We start from the raw sequence: 20946 nt of genomic DNA on the forward strand, positions 1-20946 counted from the left end.
ACCTAAAGTCTTTTCATAAGTCGACCAATGGTCTTTCATATCCAGTACCGTCGACCTAAAGTCTACTTCATAGGTCTTTTTTACCAAACATTTGTTGCATTTTTAGGGGTTCATGGGTTCTTTAAATCCCAGTGTTGAGCACTCCTTATGTACAAAGATAAAATCAAATGCACTAGAAACATCTCAATGATGTAAAATAGAAGGACAATATGTTGGCTGGAACAAAGATTTTTTTAAAAAGAAATTTTGTCCTTGGTCAAAAGTTTTTGCCAACTGAAGCAAAACCATTAACACTTGCAACTACATTATATACAAAAACGCATCAGTTAAAACCCAAGGTCGACCAGTGCCATATTGGTCGACTTAAAGTAGTTCATGACCATATCGGTCGACCTAAAGTAGTTCATGACCATATCGGTCGACCTAAAGTGGAACATGACCATTAGGGTCGACCTAAAGCCGACCAAGACTATTAGGGTCGACCTAAAATCATTTTATACCACACTTTGGTCGACCACGGTCTTTTCATAATTCGACATCTCAACTGGGGTTGACATTTTAATAATTGCGTCGAATTGTTCGTAGGCTCACTTGACTTTATTTGTGCTTGACTTGATCAACGGATTAAAAAATGTCCCGCCGAAGAAATTTCTGCGGAATCTAGACCCCTGCAAGTGAATTGCTTTGATGTCAATCCGTGCGCTGTCATCAGTACAGTTTGAGCACTGTCATAAGTGTTACCTTGCATGTGGATATAACCTCCTATTCACAGTGAAGAGCTTGGGTTATTTCAACGGCTGGCGAAAGCTGTCTTTGCTTCAAGATTGTACCGAATGACAAAACCATCACAAAAAAAGTCCGGTTTCGTCAACTTTATTCCGTCGTTTTTCAGTGGCCAGGCAGTTAGCCAGCTTAGGGCTCCTCTTTCATGCCAGTCCTACGAATTGACGTCTTTCTTGAAGCAACGTGCGCTGGATCTCCCAAGAAGCTCGACAGCTGCGTGTTATACAGTGTATTCCGAGTCGTTTTCCAGTGGTGCTCGGATATCGATGCCAACCTCCCGGGTCGCTAGCCAACACAACTGGCAAGCACCGTCAGCGATGAGTATAGCTGTTAAATACAGACTATCGTGGCAAAGGCTTTAAATTCAAGATATAAGCTATCTCTCAACAACAACTGTATGTCGGAACGTCAAGGCAAACAGCATCGTTTACTTGGAGGCAAATCTAGCTTGATCTTTTTTAGCAGGTCTTAGTCTAGGTCACCGATTAAAACTAATCTGTTCAAAAAACCGAATTTGTTAGGCTAAGCGATCAGTTTTGAGCCATTTTGGAAGTTATTCTTAATGGGAAATCGGCCTTTGTATTTCTCAGAAATAATACGTATGTTGCATTTAGAACGGAAAATCTAAGCGAAAGTTTTGATATAATACGCACAAAAATTCTCTATCTAGTGATACAATTTATTCAATTCAATTTACTCGGTAACATCCTCCGGCCCGGAAGAAAATGTTGGGAGGATTGGTACAAGCTTAACGAGTGGGCGGACGAGCGATCCGGATGACGTGCGCAAGACGGCGGAGCGGGCGACGCTGTCGGAGCCGTACCGAAGTTCTTCAATCCGTGCGGTTGGATAGCAACCCCTAGGGTTGCTTTCTTCAACGATCCAAACTAAATCACCGACCTTGAGGTGCTGCTCGGCAGGCGTCTGCCACTTAGATCTACCGTTCAACGCAGGTACATACTCCTTGAGCCAACGTGCCCAAATTGCATTGGCGTATGACTGTGCACGGGCGTATCGCTTACGATGATCGAACTCGTCGACGCCAACGATAGACGGAATTCTGGTTGCTTGGTTACCGAGTAAAAAATGATTAGGTGTTATTGCGCCTAGGTCAGACGGGTCGACGCTTACGGGCGTTAAGGGACGTGAGTTTAGTGCGTATTCGACCAGACAAAAAGTAGTGTTCAACACCTCATCTGTGAGGCGACGCGTACCGAGGATAGTGTACAGTACTCTTTTAAAACTCCGAACTAACCTCTCCCAGATGCCACCTTGGTGTGGCGCACTGGGTGGATTGAACCTCCACTTAATGCCCTTATGTGCAAGTTCGGCAGCGATGTTAAGCTTATTCCATTTTTCCACACATTCACGGAGCTCTTTCTCCGCTCCAATGAAGTTCGTACCATTATCCGACCAAATCAAAGCAGGAGTACCCCGACGGGAGACGAACCGCTCCACTCCCATTACACAGGAACTAGTGTCCATGGACGGGACAACTTCAACATGGACAGCACGAGTAGTGAGACAAGTGAAGAGAAATCCCCACCTCTTCTCGGTAGTCCGACGAAATCTGACGTAGAATGGGCCGAAGTAATCAACTCCGGTGTTGGTAAAGGGAGGAGACTGGTATGCGAGTCTCTCCTTTGGGAGGTCTGCCATGATAGGTTGAATGGCTGCTGCACGGAACTTTCTACACAAGACGCAGTTTGATTTGATGGAACGCAATGAGGAACGTAGTTTTAGGATGGCATAACGTTCTTGTACCTTTGACCTTAAGTAATCGATGCCCTGATGATGGTTCTTCAAATGAGTATGCCGCAGAAACAGTTTAACAAAAGTATGACGCGCATCCAGCACGATAGGATGCTTAGTGTCAAAGTCAATTTCCACTAGCCGTCGGAGTCGACCAGAGGAACGGATGAGACCATGAGGTCCAATAAACGGAGTAAACTGAGCAATGCGGCTGCTCTTCTTAACAGATTTGTTGTCAAGAAGATCCTTTCTTTCAGTATTAAAGGACTCTCCTTGAACCAAGTACTGGAGATGACGCTTGGCTTCGTCAAGCTCAACAGGGTCGGCTATGCTGCCGTCTACGGTACTGTAACTTTCATGAGATGGTAAAAGACGGAGCACATATGCGGTGACACGAAGTAGTTTTTGATAAGAACTGAACTTATCAAACGGGATTAGATTAATACTTTGTTCCTTAGGGGGCTTGGTTACGAATGCGGCTAAAGATGAGATGGAGTCATCATCTTGTTCCTTGGTTACAGCACCGAGCTTGATGTTATCAACGACGTCAGTATTTGGTACAAAAGGGAATTGCTTAGTTCTCAAGAAGTCAGGACCCCTAACCCAGCTACTTGATTGCAAAACTTCAGCGGACATGCCACGCGTGCCAGCATCTGCCGGATTATCACAGGTGGCGACGTGGTTCCATTGGTCAACGCTGGTGTTCTCCAGGATTTCACTAACACGATTTGCAATGAAGATGGGGTGTTTGTTTGTTGAGTTTATCCACTGCAAGACGATTGTACTATCTGTCCACATAAAGACTTTGTCCACAGTAACCGTTAATGCTCGACAGATTTCCCTTTTTAAACGGGCAGCGAGGAGAGCGGCTTGTAATTCCAACTTAGGAACTGTCATTACCCTCATAGGTGCAACACGGGCCTTGCCCAGGACAAACGCCAGCTCTGTTATAATTTCCCCGGAGGTGCAAGTTACTTGAGCCCTAAGAAATCCTACTGCACTGAATACGTCTTGCGAGCTATCACCAAACATATGGAGTTCAAGATGTTGGAATGGTCCTGAAAAGTAACTTCTCGGTAAAGTGATCTCAGCTAACCGCGGCAGTTCAACACACCAGGCAAGGAATCTGTCAACTGTGTCTTTAGGTAACTCGTCATCCCAACTTTGTCCATTGACACGCCAAATGTCTTTCAAGATTAACCGAGCACCAACAGTGAATGGTGCGACAAGACCAATTGGGTCGTAGACCTTTGACACAAGACTTAGGACCAAGCGCTGTGTTAAACTTTTCGTGATGGTGCTGTAAGTACCCCTGCTCACAACCAGAGTATCGTTGTTGTGATCCCACTTAAGCCCAAGCACGTGCATTGATTCCTCCTTTGATGAAACGATGACCTTAGGTCCAGTGGATTGAGCAGACCCATCAATTCGGTCAGCCAGATCTGGTACATTGCTTACAAACTTAGTAAGCTTGAACCCACCTAGATGGAGAAGATGTACCAATTCCTTCGACCTAATGAGGGCACTCTCGGGGGATTCCACTGAGTCCAAGTAATCGTCCATGTAGAAGTTCTCAAGGACGGCTTTCGCAGCTTCTGGGTACTCTTTAGCATTATCGCGTGCCGTGCGCTGAAGTGCGTAGTTGGCGCAGGTGGGAGAATCTTTTGCCCCAAAGATGTGGCGTGTAGACTGGTGTACCACAACATTTGATGTGGGGTCCTCCCGCCGCAAAAAGCGCAATGATGGCTGATCACATGGTAACACTCCAACTTGGAGGAACATTCCCTCGATGTCGGCGGATACGGCAAATGGATGTTGTCTGAACCGTAGGAGTACATAGATTAGGTTTTGCAGTAGGTCTGGTCCGGTGAGTAATGACTTATTAAGAGATGCGCCATGGAATTTTGCTGCTCCGTTTAGTACCCTACGAACCTTGCCCGGCTTGTTCGGGTTAACAACCGGATGGTGTGGTAGGTACCACTCTCGTTCCGAGCGGCTTTCCACCTTATGAGCATCTTTGACCCCTACTACGTAGCCTTTGTCTAAGTCCTCTTTGATGGTACTCGAGTACTTTTCCCTTAATGTCTGATCTTTCGTGAGCCGCTTTTCCAAAGACTTTAATTCAGGTGCTGCTCTTTTATTTACTCAGTAACAACCATAGTATTTCCTAATTCACCTTTCGCTGTTGTTCGTTTTTAAGAGAAAAGCTTTGGCATTTTTTCAGCGTATATTTATTTTTAATGGCATATTTTTGACGTTTTTTTCCCTGAGCAGAATAATAACACAATAAAAATTTTAACATGATCATAGAAGAGACGTAATTGATATATAGACTGTTCAATTTCAGATCCATTATTTTTACATTATGAAAATAATCCTTTCATGGTGGCCTGATCAAATAAATCTTACATCCTTTTAGGCGATGAATCTTACATAATGGTCCGGTTAATGTGTTTAAAAATCAGTTTGCATATTTTTTTTCGTTTTGCAACTTGAACATGTATCAAAGCATTGAAGGGGTGGTTCAGTAATATGGCAAAATCTGGCTTATAGAGTAAAATCTGGGGGGGGGGGGTAAGGTTTGCAATAATAGGGTAAAATGGAAAATCCTAATGATAATATTTGACAAAGACATGTTCTCACTTTAACGTATGGTGATTTGAATTTGTCTTCGTGGATTGGGAGATTGACCTTTCCCTTGTCAAGTAAGTCTCGGATCTTCTCATTGTAGATCTCAAAGTACGCCGCCTGAAACAACACAAAAAATACCAAGTTTCACTACAGCAATCTTCTCACATGCTTCGTCTGTGATGGTCTGGACATATCGACTTTCGGTCTGGGACCTCAGCCTGCGAAGTGTTTTCATGGGTCCAGCTAAGGTCTTTCCACAGCAAGATAAGGTCGAGCAAGAGTTTTTTTCCAAACCACATTTGAGTCGATTCCATTCCAAACAATGAATGATTTCAAATAAAAAATAACGACCAAAAAACAATAATTTCTTACAAAAAATAACGACGAAAAAACAATAATTTCTTACAGGGAGAAAACGACGAAAACGACGACTACCACGTAAGGGCTTTGATCGTTTTTGTCTAAGGAAAACGGTTAAAAGACGACGATTTCTTAAGTGAAAAACGAAATTCCTCAACTCGGGTTCTAATGATTGTAAGTGTAGGAATGCGATTTGACCTTTATGTTGAGGTCAATCTGTTTGGATTCCTTGCTGTGCTCCCATAGATCCTCAATTATCCTGGGAATGATTCCCCTGTCTTCTCCTTTCTCCCCCTCCATTGTGTATGTCTTCCCACTTGATGTCTGTCCATAGGCAAAGATGGTCCCATTGAAACCTGATCAAATGATACTTAGCATTATTAACCACATAACAGGTAACATTATATTCACTAATCATTAACAGTTGTTACTATTTATTAACAATTACTAACATTTGTTAACAATTTTACAATTTTTTTTACAAATGACTGCAGAAGACCATAAATCTCCTCACATAATCAGAAGAATCTTTCCTTTAGTTTCAATTTTATATTTGTTGCTTAACTTTTTTTTGTTCGAATGAAGCATCCTCAATGGATTCGAAATTTTATTTGATAAAAAACCCGAAAATTTTCCTGGAACATGCCTTATTTCTTGGGGAAAACAGGCAATGTTTTCAGAATTTCTTCAGTTCGTTTTCATTAAACAGTTATTTGCTTTTTTGTAGCTCACCTGGACTTGAGTCTCAAAACATTTCAGTACTGTACAATGACATTTAGACATCAAATATCATTTTTAGCTCTGCATATGTTTTCCCATGAATGTTTCAAGTCGAGCTAATTTTTTTTTGTAATTTGAATCACTGAAGATCACTGAATTCATAGAATCTTGTTTTTCAATGCGAAAGCGGACAAAATGTTGGATCCACGGTGAAGTCATTCAGTATCTTAAAATATATTTTCACTCTGAAAGCTTTTTAATGGATCGTTAAAAATCAGATATAGACTATATTAAAGATGTAGACATTTTTAAAGAAAAATTCTTAGCATATGCATAGATCAATGTTTGAGTTTGCTGTTGAATGGTTCCATATTTTGTTGATTTGCCTGGCATTTTTTACTGGGTTGTTGTCAACTTGAACTATTTAGTATTACATTGGAAAAAAGGCAAAGATTGTTTTTCAAATGATGAGTTTTTCTACATAATAATAATAGTTTTATACATAAAATCATAAAATAAACGCTTTCCACTACTATTTTATTATAATGGATGGCACCGATCGTTTTTTTCGGAGTACCTTAAGAACAAAACCTAGAACAAATATTTCAAAAGATGACACTAGACATCGAAAAGTAAACTTTCAGAAAAGAATTTCCAAGTTCCCTTTAATTGCTATACGGCAGCTTTTGCACGATCTTTGTTATAGTCAAAATCCAGCAGGGGATTCAACGATCTTCCGCTATATAAAATACGGGAAGTTATGATTGCATTCTGCCAAAAACAGACACAGTGTTACAAAATAAACGAAAAGGCTGAATGTGCTAAGATAAACGTTTCTTGGTTAACTTTTGAGAATAATTTCACAGATTTGCTTTTGAGTTTGGCGAATTTAGACTAACAATGTTTCAGAACTGAGCTATATCCTTCCAACAATAAATTTCAACTTGAGTTCTGAATATGTTTTTCAAAGAATGCAAAATCATTTTCATTTGTAGCTTACTTTCATTTTGATTTTCTGAGATTAAGTAGACCACTGAAAAGCGGTTTTCAATGCAAAAAAGACCAAAAGTCAGTTGGGTCAGCACAATTGATTAGTTTTATAATTTGTTACTTGTAATTATTATAGCTTTTTAATAGTGCTCTCTCTACGCATTAGATATAGACATAAACTGAAGATAAAAGAGCATGTTTAATAATCACAAAACGCATTTAGCTGAATATAAGCGCCCGGATAGAGGTGTCGCGGCTAAAAGTTGGTAAGAGACTTAAATTTTGCAGAGAATAAGATGACGATTTGTGCTCAATGCGTTGAAAAAGAAATTTGCTCCAAAAAGTTAGATTATAGATAAATTTGAAAAAAAAACACGACCAGCTCAGTATTATAGGTGGCAAACAATTTAAAAACAGGTGAAAAGCTGGTGAAAAACTTTATTTACATAAAATAACTTTTGAGCTTGTAGTAAATATTGTTTGACTTTCAAACCAATGACAAATTCACCAATTCAAATACTGAAATTATTAGATGAATAAATGTATATTTCGATAGTTCATAATTTTCTGTTAACAGAATCAGGACTTAACCATTAACTTGAACAAGGAGACTCGGTAATGTGCGTTTGCACATAAAGTTCTGACCCCGCTCATCCAAACTTTTGGCATAAATGTCTAGCAATTTAGGAACAGATAAAAAACCCCAAAAATTCTAGTATTTTTCAAAAAAAAAATGTGTATGAACAAAGATCGCCTCCAACGCAATTAACTCAGTGTAGTCAAATATGCCGGATTAGATTGATGAGATCAGTCATTATTCAGAAAGCAAGTCAGGACGAACAATAAAATCAATTAACAATAACAGCAAAAATTAATTACATCCAAAACTTTATGTCCATTATTAAAAAAAACTTACTAACAAGCTCAAAACAGCGTTGGATAAAAATGAAAATAAACAAAATAACTTGATCTTCACTAGAAAAGACATTAGACCACTCTATAGATAAGCTCGGTAACAATTAGACAACAAAGAACAAAAAACAGCAAAGATTAAAAAACTGGCATATAATTTTAAAAAGGTTTAACAAATATGCTTATGATCACATACGCCTCCAAAAATAGGGCGTTAAGACCTGTCATTTATCTCTCAAACTTACGTATCAGTTAAAACTTGCGAGAAAACGCTCGCTGTAAAGCCATTTTTCCCCTCAAATTATGTTCAATTGAGCCTTCTTCGAACGCCAAAATGTGGTATAGACCTTCTCATTAATGATAATAGGTAATAGGTAGACCAAAAAGAGAAAAAGTGCAAAAATAATCAATACTTTTTTCGAAAACAGTTATTTTAAAAGTAATGAAAAACATAAGCTACAAAATAAAAAGTAAATAGGTTCGTCTTTTTGTCCAAAGGAAGCGCTTGAGTCCTGTAATTTTTCAAAATATGTCTTAAATCTACAAAAAGATCAATTAACAGACAAAAATCGAAAATAATTTATTTTGTGCCAAAAACCCGTGTCGAAGCCAATAAATTCATAACAATTTTTTTTTAAATAACATTAGATTTGGTATACTTACACCAGCCCTCGACAACAAAATGTCAACTTTTACCTTTAATTAAAGAAACTAATTGACAAATAGACAAAAAAGAACAAAAATGCAAAGTTAGACAACGTTAACCAAAGTTTTTTTTACTTTTGAAAACAATTGATTTCAATGTCTTGAAAGCCATCAGCTACCTACTCAAATAATGGCTCATTGCTCAAAAAGGGCTCATTTAATTCCACCTGAAATGCCAATGAGACCTGCCATTATCCAGGTAATTTAATACGACTAAGTAAAATTGACAGTTAAAGACAATTGTAAAAAAAATTCAATTAATTTTTTCAAGAAAGGGGTGTCGAAGCCGTTAAAATCATAATCTTGCCTTTCAAGAGTTTTATATGTTCAAATGTGCCTAAGTTTGGACGCCAATAGTGTAGTATGTGAACTATCAATAAGGTGATAATATCACGAAACGAGAAAAAAACGTTAAAAAGGGGCAACTACCCAAAGATTTAAAGAAATGTAAAATCAAGTAGTATCAAAGTCAGAAAAACCATAACTTAACGTGTGAAACCTTAAAAAAGGTTAAAATTTATTTCAGAAAAAAGAAGAGGAACGAGGAACATTCTTCTTCTGCTGACACTAAGCTACAAGTTGACGAAATTTAAAAGAAATAGTGGCGAAGTTCAATAAGCCACTGTTTATTTAAAAAGCAAACACTTTAAAAAGTCAAAACGACCATTATCTTTCGAGTAAAGAAAAATAATACAGTAATTTAAAACTGTTTAGGAACCCATTTGGACCTAACAACAGTGAGCTTTGATGTGAAATGTTCTGTTCTTTAATTAACAGAAAAAAGGTCGATTTTTTTTTATTAAAAAGACCGACTGATTACAATCCGAATTATTTTTTCGATTGTAACAGTCCAAGATTGGACTAAAACCAGCCCAGCTATTGCTGTTCGTCCTTTCAGAACACTCAAATGCTTTAGATCTAGATAATTTGTTAGTTAAAAGATCAAAAGAATGTGCTTCGTTTTTGATAATCATAGAGTAAAGCTAGCAAAAAACGATCAAAAATTGATTCTAGGCTACTCTCAATGAAAGTGCAAGTAAAAGTAAAACTAGCTCCCTTTGTAGTTTACAAAGATTGTTTTTGTTGTTTTCGGGGTGTGTACTCTCGGCAAATTTAATCAAAGTGGACAAAAAAAGCTAAGTTCGGGCAATTTTTGATGAAAAAAACTGAATTTTGAAAAATTTAGCCAAAATTTAGCCGAGAAAATTAAACAAAAATATTCGAAAAACACTTTTTTTTTGTTTCTAAGAATAAAATCAACAGAACTAGTGTTAACAATTTTTAGCAAAATTGAGAAAAATTTAGGCGAAATTCCTGAAAATGTGAATAAAAACATCGGAAATCCGTCTCTTTTTTAACAAAAACTCAAACCTTGTTAGCTCCCTGTTAAATACGAATTTCAAAAAAAAATCTTTTTAATTCCACAATATAAGCTGCATGGGCTTTTTAATGAGACCACTCACAACTCTGTACGACGAATATATCGATCGGTCAAAATTGTCTGAACAAAAAAACCCATTTGAGTATATAGTTCTTCCCCCCTCAATAGGGGTCGGAACAAAAAGGAGGAACAAGGTAACCTTTCAGAATGTCATCGACAACTTTTTTTGCCCCCACTTCGTAAACCTCTTCCTGAGTGGAATCGGGACCACAGACAGCGTCGAAGTTGTACTTCTTTTCTCTCCCTTCCACTTGAACCTGCAAGCTATAAAGGTTCCCTCAATGTTTCATACGAACACTACTACTAAGTCGCACGTAATTTTTGAGTCGCACAATGGTCTGATCAGAGATGTTTTGGGTCGCACTATGGTCGCACGATTTCTTGGGTGGCAGTACAGTCTGATCAGAGGGCAGTCTGGGAAATGGTCTGATCAGACCTGTCTAGGGTCAGGCACCTAAACCTGGGTGCCATGCCCTGTCTTTTTTTTATCTCGGTTTAAGTTATATTTAGATGAGTGCTTTTTCTTGTACGTATTGGTTAGCCTACCGGGCAGACATTGAGATGAGGCGAAACTGAGTTGAAATTAAGCCCAGCACAAATCAATAAGGCATAAGAAAAAGGATCTTTTTCGTTTGTGCCCCCCAGTACATTATGCTCCTCCAAGTTAAAGAGCACGTGCCATTACATGGTAAATGCTTATGTAAAAATACGGCACGTGCGTCTGGGGGGGTGCAAATAACATGCACCCACTAAGCTTGGAGTCACATACGGAAAAGATCCCAAACAAGTTCTCTAATTGCTTTAGACCACCTGTCCAAGGTTTCCCGCTTTTTCAACCCTACTAATTTGGCCCCCTATCATTTAATCACGATTTCACGCACTCTACATTAATTTGATTGTATTCAAATTATTAAATTCAGCTAACAAAATGGCACTATTAAGCTAAATTCAATCCATTAATTTTGGTTGCTCTCGTTATTAGTAACAATTGGACGTGAAGGATCCTACAAGGAAATTTGTTCATGCAGATTTAACAAAAAATCTCTTGTTTCTTTTTTAATGATGTTTGATAACAAAGATTTGTTGCTCCATTTGGTTACCTTCCGTTTAAGTAATACGAATTGTTTGGTCCAGATGCAGAAATTTATTCTGCTGAACCAAGAATTACTGAAACCAAGCAGTCTAACACAGCACTCATAACAAAGAAGTGAATATTTTAAAGCCTAAATTTTCATCAAAAGGAGAAGAAAAATCAACAAGTGGGCAATCAATTAGAAAGATTTTGACCAGACAAACATTTTTGTATGAGGAAGTTTGTTTAGGCTTTTATCAAATAGTTTTTTCATCAATCCAGTTTTATAGTAATTTTTTTCAAGCAAACTTTTTAGTTCATAAAAAAGAATTTGAATTGTTGATCCGACAAACATCATGTCTATCGGGACAAACTATTACATAAAAAGTCACTTAAAACTGACTAATTCAATTGGTTTGTTGGATCGTTTCCGTTTGTGCCCCCCCAGCTTACTGGGTGCATATTATTTGCAACCCCCAGACGCACGTGGAATATTTTTACATGATGATTTACTATGTAATGGCACGTGCTCTGTAATTGGGGGGAGCATAACGCACGGGGGGGGGGGGGCACAAACGGAAAAGATTCGGTTTGTCTTTTTCTGCATTTTTTTCGGTTACATAACAATTTATCCAATGCCATTATACCCACTGCCATTATACCCAATTCACATTGTTATTTTCGTTCCATAATCAGAGCACTAATTGGCAGAAAATAGCTTTTACACGTATGATTTAAAAAGCGGGTAATTTAATCTCTTGTTCGGTTGTGATAGTTTCATATCAAGTCCCACGGGCCGCTGAGGCATGGCCATGGCCATTAAGTATGTTATAACATACGGGTAATAGCGACTGCTAATTTGTTGTCGGATTATTGAACGAAGATATCAAAGTACATTGGTTATAATGGCATTGGGTATATTGGCATTGGTTATAATGGCATTGGGTATAATGGCATTGGGTTTATTGGCATTGGGTATAGTGGCATTGGGTATAATGGCATTGGGTATATTGGCATTGGGGATCTTTTCCGTTTGTGCCCCCCCCAGCTTAGTGTGTGCATATTATTTGCAACCCCCAGATGCACGTGCAATATTTTTACATAATGATTTACTATGTAATGACACGTGCTCTGTAACTGGGGGGAGCATAACGTACTGGGGGGGCACAAACGGAAAAGATCCGGCATTGGTTATAATGGCATTGGGTATAATGGCATTGGGTATATTGGCATTGGCTATAATGGCATTGGGTATAATGGCATTGGGTATATTGGCATTGGGTATAGTGGCATTGGGTTTAATGGCATTGGGTATAGTGGCATTGGGTATAATGGCATTGGGTATAATGGCATTGGGTATATTGGCATTGGGTATAATGGCATTGGGTATAGTGGCATTGGGTATATTGGCATTGGGTATATTGGCATTGGGTATAATGGCATTGGGTATAATGGCATTGGGTATAATGGCATTGGGTATAATTGCATTGGGTATATTGGCATTGGTTATAATGGCATTGGGTATAATGGCATTGGGTATATTGGCATTGGATATAAGGGCATTGGGTATAATGGCATTGGGTATATTGGCATTGGGTATAGTGGCATTGGGTTTATTGGCATTGGGTATAGTGGCATTGGGTATAATGGCATTGGGTATAATGGCATTGGGTATATTGGCATTGGGTATAATGGCATTGGGTATAGTGGCATTGGGTATATTGGCATTGGGTATATTGGCATTGGGTATAATGGCATTTGGTATAATGGCATTGGGTAAAATGGCATTGGGTATAATGGCATTGGGTATAGTGGCATTGGGTATATTGGCATTGGGTATAGTGGCATTGGTTATAATGTCATTGGGTATAATGGCATTGGGTATATTGGCATTGGATATAGTGGCATTGGGTATAATGGCATTGGGCATATTGGCATTGGTTATAATGGCATTGGGTATAATGGCATTGGGTATATTGGCATTGGTTATAATGGCATTGGGTATAATGGCATTGTGTATATTGGCATTGAGTATAGTGGCATTGCGTATATTGGCATTGGGTATAGTGGCATTGGGTATAATGGCATTGGGTATATTGGCATTGAGTATATTGGCATTGGGTATAGTGGCATTGGGTTTATTGGCATTGGGTATATTGGCATTGGGTATAGTGGCATTGGGTTTATTGGCATTGGGTATAGTGGCATTGGGTATAATGGCATTGGGTATAATGGCATGGGGTATATTGGCATTGGGTATAATGGCATTGGGTATAGTGGCATTGGGTATATTGGCATTGGATATATTGGCATTGGGTATAATGGCATTGGGTATAATGGCATTGGGTATAATGGCATTGGGTATAATGGCATTGGGTATAGTGGCATTGGGTATATTGGCATTGGGTATAGTGGCATTGGTTATAATGGCATTGGGTATAATGGCATTGGGTATATTGGCATTGGTAATAATTGCATTGGTTATAATGGCATTGGGTATATTGGCATTGGTTATAATGGCATTAAGTATAATGGCATTGGGTATATTGGCATTGGGTATAGTGGCATTGGGTTTATTGGCATTGGGTATAGTGGCATTGGGTATAATGGCATTGGGTATAATGGCATTGGGTATATTGGCATTGGGTATAATGGCATTGGGTATAGTGGCATTGGGTATATTGGCATTGGGTATATTGGCATTGGGTATAATGGCATTGGGTATAATGGCATTGGGTACAATGGCATTGGGTATAATGGCATTAGGTATAGTGGCATTGGGTATAGTGGCATTGGGCATATTGGCATTGGTTATAATGGCATTGGGTATAAAGGCATTGGGTATATTGGCATTGGGTATAGTGGCATTGGGTATAATGGCATTGGGTATATTGGCATTGGGTATATTGGCATTGGTAATAATTGCATTGGTTATAATGGCATTGGGTATATTGGCATTGGTTATAATGGCATTAAGTATAATGGCATTGGGTATATTGGCATTGGGTATAGTGGCATTGGGTTTATTGGCATTGGGTATAGTGGCATTGGGTATAATGGCATTGGGTATAATGGCATTGGGTATATTGGCATTGGGTATAATGGCATTGGGTATAGTGGCATTGGGTATATTGGCATTGGGTATATTGGCATTGGGTATAATGGCATTGGGTATAATGGCATTGTGTACAATGGCATTGGGTATAATGGCATTAGGTATAGTGGCATTGGGTATAATGGCATTGGGTATATTGGCATTGGGTATAATGGCATTGGGTATAGTGGCATTGGGTATATTGGCATTGGCTATATTGGCATTGGGTATAATGGCATTGGGTTTAATGGCATTGGGTATAATGGCATTGGGTATAATGGCATTGGGTATAGTGGCATTGGGTATATTGGCATTGGGCATAGTGGCATTGGTTATAATGGCATTGGGTATAATGGCATTGGGTATTTTGGCATTGGATATAGTGGCATTGGGTATAATGGCATTGGGCATATTGGCATTGGTTATAATGGCATTGGGCATATTGGCATTGTTTATAATGGCATTGGGTATAATGGCATTGGGTATATTGGCATTGGTTATAATGGCATTGGGTATAATGGCATTGGGTATATTGGCATTGGGTATAGTGGCATTGGGTATAATGGCATTGGGTATATTGGCATTGATTATAATGGCATTGGGTATAATGGCATTGGGTATAGTGGCATTGAGTATAATGGCATTGGGTATATTGGCATTGGTTATAATGGCATTGGGTATAATGGCATTGGGTATATTGGCATTGGGTATAGTGGCATTGGGTATAATGGCATTGGGTATTTTGGCATTGGTTATAATGGCATTGGGTATAATGGCATTGGGTATATTGGCATTGGTTATAATGGCATTGGGTAAAATGGCATTGGGTATATTGGCATTGGGTATAGTGGCATTGTGTTTATTGGCATTGGGTATAGTGGCATTGGGTATAATGGCATTGGGTATAATGGCATTGGGTATATTGGCATTGGGTATAATGGCATTGGGTATAGTGGCATTGGGTATTTTGGCATTGGGTATATTGGCATTGGGTATAATGGCATTGGGTATAATGGCATTGGGTATAATGGCATTGGGTATAATGGCATTGGGTATAGTGGCATTGGGTATATTGGCATTGGGTATAGTGGTATTGGTTATAATGGCATTGGGTATAATGGCATTGGGTATATTGGCATTGGATATAGTGGCATTGGGTATAATGGCATTGGGCATATTTGCATTGGTTATAATGGCTTTGGGTATAATGGCATTGGGTATATTGGCATTGGTTATAATGGCATTGGGTATAATGGCATTGGGTATATTGGCATTGAGTAAAGTGGCATTGCGTATATTGGCATTGGATATAGTGGCATTGGGTATAATGGCATTGGGTATATTGGCATTGAGTATAATGGCATTGGGTATATTGGCATTGGGTATAGTGGCATTGGGTATAATGGCATTGGGTATATTGGCATTGGGTATATTGGCATAGGTTATAATTGCATTGGGTATAATGGCATTGGGTATATTGGCATTGGTTATAATGGCATTGGGTATAATGGCATTGGGTATATTGGCATTGGTTATAATGGCATTGGGTATAATGGCATTGGGTATATTGGCATTGGGTATAGTGGCATTGGGTATTTTGACTTTGGGTATAATGGCATTGGGTAAATTGTCCTGACACCATTTTTTGCACTGAGCTACAAAATTTTCTAGGGGAAATAGAATGCTTCCTGGAGTTTAACTCCCTGCGGCCAAGTAACATCAAACAATTTAATCTGGATTTTTGAAGTTGAAATTTCGAATATTTCCCATTATAGCCCCGCCCCTAACTTAGTGGTCAGACGACCTATAACCCCAATCATCATTGTAAATATATCACAATGGGGAGCCATAATTTCATGGGGGGGGGCTATAATGGGAGAGACACCAAAATTCTATCAACATTGATATGAAAAATGGAATGTTAACAAATTCTGTGAAAATGTTCAGTCGCCACCTCGTTACATAGCTAATCCCCTATAATTTTAATTGAATTTCCTGGAAGAGTCCGGAAACGTAAATCCCAAAAGTTAAGTTAAACAGCTCAAGTTAACAAAAATAACTCCAACAAGTGTCAATGTTGATATAGTCTGTAGAACTTGGTAAATCCTACTTTTCTCGCAATATTTCGCAATAAAAATGGATACAACTTGAATTTCGAAAATCGGTTACCATCAAAATGCTAGTAAGACTGTTGGCTTGCGATTCATGGCCATTTGACAGACCAAGCTATTATGGAACAAAAAAAGGTTACTTAGAAGTTGAGGGGGTGCAATATTGATTTTCTGATAGGTACCGAATTTGTAAAAGTTAGTTATCATCAGGTATTTATCTCAGTGCGGTTAAACTTGGTAGGCAGTTAGTGCATACCGTTGGGCAAGTTCCGTTGTTGTCAGTTTTGGGGAATTTGTTCTAGAGATACCGTGGGGGGACTTTAAACTTCCAAATAAGGCTTAAATTCTTGAGTTCATAGTTTGACCGACTGATTAATTGGTAGCGTCATAAGTCTGATACTGCTTTTGTTTTAGTTTGAATAGCTTGAATAGAAGTCAGCAATGTATAAGGAAGGCATTCAGGTCATTCAATTTTTCTTTTGAAGTCTTAACAAACTTTACGTAAGAAAGGCTTACCTAATGTGGTCTATAAAGTGAAGTGAACAGATTCTTTTGTTTTGATAATTCTTGTAAATTGTTGCTTGATAAGTTACTAAGGAGTAGAACCACAACATTACCAAAGCAGTATCAAAACACAGCTGTAGCTTATGAGTTGACCTGTAGAGAAGTTGTGAGAACAAAAACACTGTTGAGGGTATTGAATTGACTTGATAAATTGAGAACACCGGTTCGCGCGCTTGAAAATCAGAACGCTTGAGAACACCAAACAACCGCATCTAGATCAAGTGGCTTGATTGAGAGCTTGTAGAGTTAGAAAATAGTAGCTCTCTAGTGGTGAATTTGGTTAAAGTTGTGAACCATCTTATTATAAAACCCTGGTTGATTATTGATTTGATTTTGTTATCTTTTACATTTTCTGTTTATTCATTTGATGTTATTTGATTATTCAACTCAGTTCATTATTCTAACTAGAGTTTCTTACATCCGACAAGAGCAACGTGGGGACAAAATAACCGTCCGATAGAGGTCCGAGAGCCATCAAAACACCCCTTCCAATTTGTTAGAGTTTTGGGCGCTAGTCGGTCCCCAGCTAGTCAGCCTAAGCAAAGTACAAATATCTACAGTGGCGCTCCTGGGTGGGCCATCTCGAGATTTCTTGGCGGTTGGAGTGTTTTGGCGGCTATGGTGGTTGTAGTTGGACGTTGGACTTTGCAAGTGCGAGCAACAAAAGAGAGTGAAGAATTGACTTGTGCGACAGCGAGCGAAGAAGAAAGAGAAATCCATGGACAGAATCAAGTCGGGTCTTGACGGAGAGAGTGTTCAGTTGAGTTGGAGTTTGACTGTTGGTATTGTTAACATTTAGTTTTCCTTGAGACTAGAGGAGATTGAGTTTTGACTTAGTCAAGAGCGTAAGTTGCGTGAGACTGAGTTTGTACAGAGAATTGAGTAGAGTATCGGCTTTCTTAGAAGAAGGTTGTTACAGGGCCTTGGCCTAGATCAAGAGATTTGCGAGGCAAGGTAAAGAGAGAGAAGTGAGAAACAGAGGTAGTCTAAAGAGAGAAAAGCTAAGTGAGAGCAAGTTACTCAAGACTGTCATTGTTAGTAATTGGCTTCCTTGAGAAGAAGAGGGCCAGTTCAGAGTATCGAGAACTTGGACCAGGAAGTTGTCAAGCTAGTATTTGACAAGTAACAGTTGCGTGTGTAAGGTTTGGTGAGTATAGAGTAGTGTATAGAGAGATTAGATTTGATGGAGAGGGATTTTCCACGCGGTTTTTGTTTTTTTTAATACTGGAGGAACAAGAGTTAGAGAGTTTGACTCTGAGGGAGAGAGCAAAAAGAAGTTTGAGAAGTAGGCCAGTGTTGGTTCAACAGCAGCAAGATTTCAGTTAAGATTGGCAAAGCAGATTAAGTCAGGTTAGAGGAACAGTAGTTACTGATAGGAGAGGATGAACTGGGCTTAGAGTGATAGGCTAAGGGATCTTCTCAGAGAGAGAGGACTGCTGGATAGAGTAGAAGAGTTAGAGTTGAGGAACACCACTAGTAAGTGGAGAGGGGAAAAAGAAAAACATAATTATTTAGTAAACATGGATTGGAGTGCGTTCCCGTTTGTAGAGAATTTTCCGTCGGAAAGGTTTCCGAAGTGGGAAGACTGGAAGTTGTACTACCTTGACGTTGTAGACGTTTTACAAATGAGTGAGGATCTAGCTATGTCGTCAATGCTTGGTCTATTGAGAGGATGGGCGTTGCAAGCGGTTTTGCATTTGCCTTACAGATTCTGGTTTTCGGAAACTGGTGAAGTGGTAATGTCGTTAGAACAATACTTTGACATCATTGACGAGAGACTATCTTTAATAAAGGGGAAAAACTGTGATCATACGGATAGTAGTAGAAGTAGGGGAAGAAATGTACCGGAAGAGAAAGCGGAGAGTGAGAATGGTCAAGCAGAAGGTAAGATAAAAGACTCTTTAAGCAAGACCTCAGAGGAAGATTCTGAGCTTAGTGAAGTTGGTTCGGATTTAGTGGGAACAGAATGTGGTAGCCAAGATGAAGCAATGAGGAAGTTCCAGAACGTGGTGGATTTGCTACAATTGAGTGAGGAGCAAGCAGAACAATTAGGTCCGAGTATGTTGGGAGAAGTAAACGGGGAAGAGCAAATAGGTATTAAGTATCGATACGATCAAAGAACCGGACAGGAAATAATTGTGATCCCTATTGAATGGCTTGAGACAAATGTTGCTTCTACAGATTTCAAAAAAGAGTCAATTGAAAGTTTTGATGAAGAAACGCGTCGAGGAAATGAAGTTGAAGAATGCAAATATTTTGATGAAGAAAAAGAATAGAGAGTTACAGTCACAAAATAAAAAGAAAATTGAGGAAAAGCAGCGCCGTAAGAGGCAGATGCATGTTGATATAAAGAGCAAGAAACAGAGAAGACTACAGGAAGAGAATAGGGGAAAATTCTTGTCTAAGTTGGAGAAAGTAGTTACGCCTGAAGGTTTTGTCTATTACGTTGACAACTATTCAGCGAAAAATGGAGGTGATGACTGCTTTCCCAATAGCGACTCTGACAATGGGGGCAGTGAGGATGAGGAAGTTGAGTTTCGCTCTGAACAGAATGAGTTGGCTGTTTGTACTCAAGAGAAGAACAGCGACTGCTTAGATCTCTTGTCACCTGAGTTTTTGTCTCTAGTAGGAGGCGGTGAAGTCGATATGAAAGAGATAGAATCCAATCAAAGAACTTTTGCAGAAAGCCTAGCTGAAGACTACCTTAGAGCTACTTGGAATGAAGAGATTGATACTGTAATTGAAGAAGTCCCGTGTGTAGTTGAGAGAAAGGGTTGTGCATCTAGTAGTGTTGAAGAGGAGACTTTTCAAAACGGAAATAAAGTCAGAGAGAAAAGTAATGGTTCCGTTTGCCCCGTGAGCGTTAGTTCTGAACACTGGCAATGTACAGACTTACAAACAAATAGGATTGGAGAAACTTTTAGACAGGTTGAGTGGAGTGGCAACCCGGGTGACTTAAAAGGGAAATGGCTAAAGCTTTGGGCAGCTAATAATCCACAAGGGGATGCAGTGGTTAAGGAGTTTCAGGCTGAGTTCGACACTAGATCAGGGGCAGTTGTGGACTTCGAAAATGATAGGAGCGTAGTCCAGAGTCCCAAAAATTTGAACAGACGAGATAGGATTCAAGTATTGTCGAGGGGTTGTGAAGCATGTCTGTAATGGGATACAGCAGGAGTTTTTGAATCGAGCGAAACTAGCGCGTCAGCTACTGGCTTGGAAGAAGGGTTTGACAATTGCACTTCAACTGAACAAGACGACCAACTCGAGGTGATTTCGAGAGCTTCCGATGGAGTTGTGTCTTGGGGGACAGCTGAGGTGTTTACGGTACCAAAGCCAACAAAAGAGAAAGCTCATTGGATTTGCAATCTTGACCACTGCAAATTGGCAGGGGAATTTACAAAGAGGACAGATAACGAATTCCAGAAAGGACCTCAACTGCTATCGATGGCGAGAATGATAACTTTTCAAAGAGTGTTTGAACATACGGCACCAGCGATCAGGAAGGAATGGGAGTTTGGGCAAGCTTCGTTGGTTGTTTCAAGCAAGGAGAGCATTACAGCTTTAAACGAGTTTGAAACCGTTGATTTGAAGAAAAAGGTTCAATTACTAGGCAGAGCTCGTGATACCATTGTGAAGTGGGATGCTGCATCAGATTTTCCTCAGTTGGATGCAGTTTTTGAGTCGCTTGTTATGTTAACAGACAATTTTCAAAGCTATAACGAAGTAGTAGAGACTTCTAGTCAATTTCAACTTTGAGGAGGAGGAAGCAGTGATGTCACGGATAGGCAAAGGCGTGTGGAATCTTGCGATA

At 39.2% G+C, this 20946-nt stretch overlaps 1 protein-coding gene across 1 annotated transcript in view; it reads right to left on the reverse strand.

The window, feature by feature from the left end:
* LOC142336749 (kinesin heavy chain-like) overlaps positions 1-20946 on the reverse strand; it is a 37049-nt gene that overhangs the window by 8827 nt on the left and 7276 nt on the right. Inside the window, exons 3-5 of the mRNA XM_075385657.1 lie at positions 10434-10551; positions 5725-5882; positions 5179-5283 (exon numbers count right to left, since the gene is read on the reverse strand). Of these exons, the coding sequence (XP_075241772.1) occupies positions 5179-5283; positions 5725-5882; positions 10434-10551 (381 nt within the window). The remainder of the gene's footprint in view (positions 1-5178; positions 5284-5724; positions 5883-10433; positions 10552-20946) is intronic.

Source organism: Convolutriloba macropyga, chromosome 3 (assembly GCF_964194025.1).
Source record: "Convolutriloba macropyga chromosome 3, txConMacr16.3, whole genome shotgun sequence".
Classification (NCBI taxonomy): Eukaryota; Metazoa; Xenacoelomorpha; order Acoela; family Convolutidae; genus Convolutriloba; species Convolutriloba macropyga.